The sequence below is a fragment of the Anopheles darlingi genome, chromosome 3 (assembly GCF_943734745.1).
Source record: "Anopheles darlingi chromosome 3, idAnoDarlMG_H_01, whole genome shotgun sequence".
NCBI lineage: Eukaryota > Metazoa > Arthropoda > Insecta > Diptera > Culicidae > Anopheles > Anopheles darlingi.
The window spans coordinates 46,939,542-46,947,041 of NC_064875.1; the positions used below are offsets into that span (position 1 = coordinate 46,939,542).

Sequence of the window (7,500 nt, forward strand, 5' to 3'; positions counted from 1 at the left end):
AGGATGTAAGGTGGGACGCGCTTTCTTTAAATCGCATACATGACGATGTATGCAGGCTCTTTGCCAGAAAGGCAAAAAGATTTTGCCTGGCAAAAGTTTATCTTATGATAATTGCATTGCACAGTAATAATGTCTTGTTACTACCACAGGGATCGCCTGTAGTCAACTTAGCTCAACAACATCTTGGCAGGATTGCAGCATTGACAAGAAGGAGGTGTGTCCTTTATGATGTGGAAATTTGTTGCGTCACTTGGATGAAAAATGGACCCCATTTGACCGTGAACTGTACAATGGGCGTCGTTTAGTCTTCCAACAGACCGACCGACCAGCAGCAGCTGTTGCCAAGAAGAACATAATTGTTTGTGTTGTTGTTGTCTGCTTATGTCAAGGGATGGAACATCGCTCTGCTGTTGGTAAGCATGTTCTCAAGAAAGCATCCGGAGTGGTACTAAGGGACGTTTAGGTAGACATTCGAACATCGCTTAGCTGCTGGTAAACATGCACTCAGGAATGTACTCCCGTAGTACTAAGGGATGTTTTTCTAAACAACATCAACAACCACAATGTTGAGTGTTGTCCCAGAAGTGCTACAATGTATGGTATGTGCGGTTTGATGAATAAGAATTCTGATAAATCGATGATGCAAACAAACTACAAAATGTATAACATGTATTAGCAGGTGACAGGAATAAGTGATGACTGTTTTGAATTTGATTGTCACATTCTTCTATTTTTAATCCCAACATCAATATGTTTGATTAATGTTTTAATAATTGAGTGAACCATAAGCGCTTTATGATAACACTGCGCTGCTTATTGTTATCACTGTTAGTAACATAAAGCAAATTGTAGTTCTATGTCTTGTATCTTGAAGTAAAAAGTAAAAAGTTATTCCAATAGTTTTACTATCGAATTGCAGACGATTATTTCTCTTAAAAATGTTAATGAGGAATGTTAAAGAATGTTACTTAATTGATTGTCTCTAGTGTATCTACGACTTAAAGGCAAACTACTCTAACGACAGAACAACAGTGCGTGCGTAACTGAGTGAATAATGCAAATCTGCTAAAAGCCATTACTTGCAAGCTATCTGTGGGTAATGTTATGCACTATAGTGCCTGTTAGTCACGATAACAATGAAGAAACCATTCATACAAAACACTCCTAACAGCACAGAGGTAACAAACAAAACGTGATGTAACGCTACACATGATCAGCTAATGGAATCCCCGATCCCGTTCGTTCGCTCGCCATCGTAAAATGGCGAACAGCATGGCTAGACAGATATGAGACAATCTCAAAGTGCAAACCAACGAGCCCGCAACGAGGCTGCCAGTTCGCGTACCTTCAGACTGGAACTCGGGATTGTAGAACTCTTCGCCCTTCTCTAATGGCACCGGTTACCGGATTACCGAGCGGCCAGCCATGAGATTGCAGCGGAACAGGATGAAGTTGCAAACCTCGCGTTAATGCGTGCATCGCGTGCCGTTATTTACGTTGGATGCAGTTGATGTTGGGGAGGGACATTGGATGGTGGTGTTGAGCGGTGGATGCGTTTCAATTTGGAATTTCATGGTGCAGGTTAGCGAGAGATCGAATCGAAAATGGATTTGAAAAAAACAAAATAATGAAATGACAAAAGGGATCTTGTTCAATTGGCCAAACAGATGATCAATGCAATGGTGAACGCACAATTCAAAACAATTCCAAAACCAAAGAAAAACTGTAAATCAAACCCCGAATTAATCTCTCCATGAGCTGGATGCGGTTAAAGACAGTTCCTTGTGTGGCATATCCCCTATTTACTGTTGATCTTCCCCTCAAATTCGTTTACAAAACTCACCGAGCAGCTCGTCGTCGATCGCCGGATCCTGTTTGATTTCGTCGTCGGTTGGGAAGAGATCGTGAAGTTTACATTTTTCTGGAGAGTAAAAAGCAACGGAATCAATGCATAACGGCCACTAACTCGCGCGGGGCCAATGCGCTATCACTTACTGAACGGGGTGTACTCGTAGCCATTGCCGATGCGTCCCTTCTTCGGTGGAAGTGGCGGCCGTATGATGTACTTGGTGCCATTAGGGCTCACGATGTACGACGGTATGTTCATTGCCTTGGCGAAGCTCCAAAGCAGGTAGATGACGCCCGGGTGCTGCTCCCAGTCTTCGAACAGCGCCTCCGACAGCGTAATCGGTAGCAGCACGTTGATCTCGGTCGAGTTGATGGTGACCGTGGACAGGACGGCTGCAACCGGTTCCTTCAGTGTCTCGCGCACCGAATTAAGATCGGTCGGATCGAGCATCATGAGCGGTGGATTTTTGAGTTTCTGCACCGCGACGTTCTCCTGCTGGCGCACCTTACCGGTGATCTCGTGGAATTGGGCCCTCAGTTCACCGAACTGCTCCCCATCGCCGACGATCCAGGAGGCGAACAGTCGCCGTCGAAAGTGCTCATCGACCTCGGTCAGATTGTCCATCTTCAGTTCGGTTGCCAGAAACTCCTGTATGTACGGTTCCTTGGCGATCGTGTGCCGCATCGCCGTGATCCGGTTCTCGTTCACGAACGACAGCGTGGTGAAGTTGCGGGTTGCGTTCGACTGTGCCAAGACCGCCGGTATCACGCCGTAGCGACAGATCTTCCACAAGCCCGAGTGTGATGTCTTGAAGTAACGTCTCGTTTCCGGTATGAAGATGCCTGGCCCGGGAGAAAGTAGAAAGAACACACTAATGAGCTGGCGTGGGCTTCGGTGTCCCGCACTTTCTTCTTTTTCTGCTGCTACACGGCGGCACAGCCTGGCTTGCTGACACCCAGTGGCCGTTTGTCTTCTGCATTAATTGCGGATCGCCGGATCGTTGCATCGTGGGTAGATGGAAGGGGCGCACGCTAACGTGACAAAGAGGGAAGCGAACGCGAGTCTTATTTTAAATCTTTCCTCATTTACCAACAATGTTCCGTACAGGGGCGAGAGGTTTTTCGTTGGTTGTTCTTCTCCCTTGCCATTGCTAAACGACACGACCGCATCGACATGATTGGCAGTACAATCTACAGTGCCCTGGACTGCTTTAGATATTTAAAACAAAGTTATACAACATTTCATTACACAAATGACTGAAAGTCAAACCAATGAACAACTATTGTTTTAAGGTGTAGACTTCTCGGAAGATAAATGAACCCATATCACGAATGAATACCTTGATACGTAAGATGCTTTACAGAATGTCATGTTACGGTAGATCGAAACCGCACTCTGTCTTCTGGATACATTCAACAAATAATCAACCGTACTACAAAGTTGCGCCAAGGAATTTCTCAATTAGCCATCGTCGTGTACCTTGTTGGAAGAGGAATTTTAGGCTGTCAATGTTGGTTGGCATTTTCTTTTATGCGGTTGAGTACGCTCCTGCACGGTACTCGATAGACTGAATTGTTTTGTTTGTTGGTTCGAAAATGTGGTTTTCATAGTCTGCTGGTGCTGCATCAAGACCATATTTGATCAATACCGGCAATCAAGCACAAATTCATCGAATCGGCGGCAGAAAAGTTTGTAACTTAGCAGAACTCTCAATGTTTTTTACTGTTTTAAAAGTTTTTTCAATTTTTTCCGATCGATTTATGACGATAACTCAATAGGTACTAAACTCAAATCTAGGTTTTTTAATTCTGTTGCGATAGCAAGTCGGAGGCACCAAGGTAGGACAATTTGTTAGTAAAAGGAAGAAGAACTACAAATTTAGTCCTGTTTCAAAGTTCCTGGTAGACTCATCTCTTCTAGCGCATCGCGCGCCTTTTTATCCTTTCCCTGGTTAACGGTTGTTACCCTACCTCTCCCGTAACGCACTCGCGTAACGCTACGGGCTACTCCTACGCTTTTGTCATTTCTGACCAATTCAATTATCAAATGTCTGCAAATATTTGCTTCATTTAGTAGGCTCATTGTTACGAAACGCAAAGGCTATAGTTTTCGAGGTACACTTACCTGCCACTTAATGGAGGCATGATACCAGTATGATTGAAAATCAACCCTACATTACGTCGAATGTAAAATTTTCTTAATAGGTTTCGCACTAACTGCTTCGACATTGCGATTGGAGCCTTTCCTTAGTAAATAGGTACTGTGTATTGTGTCTACAGTGATTAGTAGAATATCCTAGCTCCAGTAAATACTAGCTGGATAGCAGACAATTGAAACGCAGGTAATAACAAAGAAAAGAAACCTCATTGTCGTTATCCATTTACTAAATACACGAATTGCCCACACTTTTATTATACAGTGGGGATATATTTAAGGGATAGGTGAGTTTTTATGCACAAATTTGTTTTTTGATTGAATTTGTCACGATAGTTCATTGAGCAAAAGGTGCTTGTTGTAATGAGCAGTAGAATAAAAGGGGAACTATTTTACCGATTACGAAATAATGAGAGTGAAGCATCAGCTCACCAGAGTACCATTTCATCACGCAACCGAATCCCGAATAAATTGTGTGATCGCTATCGAAACGGCCAAAAGATTTAAGGTAAACACAAATTGAAGGAGAGCAAAGAAAAGAAAACATTCAACACTGCCAAAAATAAAAACGAATTATCCAGATTAAATATAAACCACGAACAGGCGAGAGGGAAGAAAGTAAAACGTTTACCATCTCCCTCCGACCGACCAATTCATCTTCATTATTTATTATCTAAACAATCGAACCAGATGCAAGCGTGAGCCTCACCGGTCCCCCCAGCTCGGCATCTTTGGTGAGCAAGTAGCATCTTTGGGAGCAAGCTTTCCTGGGTTGCGCTCTTTTAAGGCAGACTTTGAGACTGATTTTACCAACAAAAAAAAAAAAACACAAAAACCAAAAAAGAAACAGGAAAACACGAACCTGCACTACATCGAAAATCGCCCATTGATCTATGCCTCGTTTCATGTTTTAAGGGCAACATGATTCCTGACCGACTGACGGGCGCGATTTGTTTCCCCTCCACTCAATTGCTTGTGCCAACATTGGCAGGAGGCTGCTGCTGCTGGCGTGCGAGGCTGGATGATCCGACGGGACCGATCAATTAAAACGGCCACACCACACATCAGATGTTTATTTGATGTTTTGCATATTTATTTTCAAAACCTTTCCCCGATCGTGATTGTGTGGCGCCTTCCCTCCGACGATCGTACGACGCGTCGTAGAGTGTGGTCAATCAAACTGCGTGATGTCTGTCTGTCTGTCCGTTGTTGTATGCGTATTTGTTGGTGTGCTCGGCATTGCATTCTCCCCCTGCGTTTAATAGTGACACTTCTGTGGGGGGGTCGCTTTAAGACCACTGGCGCAATGAACGATTAACTGATCTTTGTCACCGAGGAAGGAGAATGGCTAGCAATGGCAGAATGGCAAAACATATGTTTTCAGGCAATGGCTGAGGCTGGGTTTCGGATGCAGTCAATCGAGCTATTTTTACGCTCGACTGCATTGCGCGATGGTATTTGAATGGCTAACCATGGGTTCCGCAGCAGATGTTTTGCTCCGTGCATCAGTGATTGAATTGATATTTCGTTGCGCAATTGGGAAAGGAACATTATTAGACTACAATAATGCACCATCGTATCGTATTCATGGCAAATGAGAAAAGTTTGTCGAGCGACTTTTGAGCGACATTCGATCCTATTAATATGCAACGTGGCGCGCTGCACCGAGGTTCAGTGTTTCTGATCAGCTACTGGTGCAAAAAAAAAACCGAAATAACATTCGAAAAGGTATCGGTGGTTCGACACCGTTTCTACCTATCCATAGCAACTCCTTCACTTGGCGTGACGGCTTCACGTTTCGCTTGGTACCGAAACCGAAACGAACGAACCGAAAGCCTCTACCCTGCGGCCAGCAGCTCTTATCGTACGGAGTTGCTGCCGGGGCACCCGAGTGACTGAGGCCAACTGCACAAGAGGCTGCAATGTCGCCACCAGGCGGCCGCGTGTTCGCACAATCCATCCATCCATCTATTGTGGCTACGATGCCGGGGTTTGGCAACGGATCAACAATTCACGCGACCCCCTCATCACACACACACACACACACACACACACCGAGACGGGTGCGTCTGGGGCAGTGATTTGTAAAATTAGCCAACAACAAACCGTTTGCACAGCAGACAAAGTTGGTATTTAAAAAAAAAAGGGGTTTGCGAATTCGCGTGAAGCGTTCACGCTAGCATCGATCCGTTTGGGCAATGGAGGCGCCTAGCACGTCACGCGGTGGTTAGCCCGTTACCTGAACCCTCTGCACAAAGCTGCAAACTGCAGTGTCTCGCGGGTGCGCCCACCACGGATTTATTCACACATGAGCGAGTCGTGGAGATTATTTTTAACTTTGTGCATTCCAGCAGCATAACTTCCCCTTCGCGCGCGTTTGGTGCCGCCGCCGGTATTTATAATTACTCCACCAATGCAGCCATGCAATCCGTACGCCTCAATCTTAATGGCCAATCAGTTGGCTCCGGCTCCGGCTTACCTTGGCCACCTGTTACGACGAACCAGTGATCGGTGGAAATCGCGACGATCCAGATGACGGCCGCCACGCCGATCAGCACGGTGCAACCGAGCAGTATGCGCCGCTGCCGGTAAAACTCCTCCATCAGCGGTTTCCGCTCCTCTTCGCGCGATATCGACGTCGTCGACATTGCGTCTGGCGTCTGGCACTATTAATAATCACACACGTTAAGCACCGGGAACGAAAAACAGGATGTTGTTTTGTTGCGATTTGTTGGTGCAAAGGACCACACTAACTCGGCACACTGGCGGAAGGGGGGAAGGCTGGATGCCACTTTCACTATGCAGCACTAGCGATTGCACTAGCACGGTGGTCGATTCCCGGCGATGACTCAATCTGCATGCACGCTAATGCGCACATACGCACACGCACACACACGCAAACACACACACACACACCAGCTTTCTTACTTTCTCTCTCTCGCTCTCTCTCTCACTTTTCACTAAAGCTACAATTCACTCCCGCCGCCGTTGACTTTCGTGTTTCATTGCTACCACTACGGCTACGGCACACTCTACACTACCGGATCACACATCCGAGATCCGCTAATTCCGCTGGCCGGGGAAAAGCGTTTCACATTTTCCTTTGCCACTGCATCACGAGTCGCGCGGTGCGCGTTGGCTGCTGCTGCTACTGTGGCACTATTTGTCGATTGCTTGTGCTGCTGCTCTCACCAGAAAACACAAGAGAGAAAAAAAAAAACGGGGGAAATTGAGTGAAATGGCAACCCGCGATCGACGTGTATTGTTTCCTGCTACGACTTTCCACCGTCAGTGCATTGCGCTGCACCGAAAGTGCATCCCCAGCGCAGCCCGGGGCCTACTAGGAAGACCTTTGGTTGCTTCGATTGTGCACCTTTTTTTGTCCTCAAAATAAATTGCCCGAATTTACGGGCAATGTTGGATTGTAAGTTGCATCCTCGTCCCGATCGTCAATACTGCGCGCGAATCATTAAACGCCTCCGTCGCATCGAATGACT

The 7,500-nt window shown here is 46.1% G+C and overlaps 1 protein-coding gene across 1 annotated transcript in view; it reads right to left on the minus strand.

Moving 5' to 3' along the window:
* Positions 1-7,500, minus strand: part of LOC125954029 (uncharacterized) — an 11,020-nt gene that overhangs the window by 2,599 nt on the left and 921 nt on the right. Inside the window, exons 2-4 of the mRNA XM_049683979.1 lie at positions 6,483-7,185; positions 1,996-2,691; positions 1,844-1,921 (exon numbers count right to left, since the gene is read on the minus strand). Coding sequence (XP_049539936.1) covers positions 1,844-1,921; positions 1,996-2,691; positions 6,483-6,651 — 943 coding nt within the window. The 5' untranslated portion in view covers positions 6,652-7,185. The remainder of the gene's footprint in view (positions 1-1,843; positions 1,922-1,995; positions 2,692-6,482; positions 7,186-7,500) is intronic.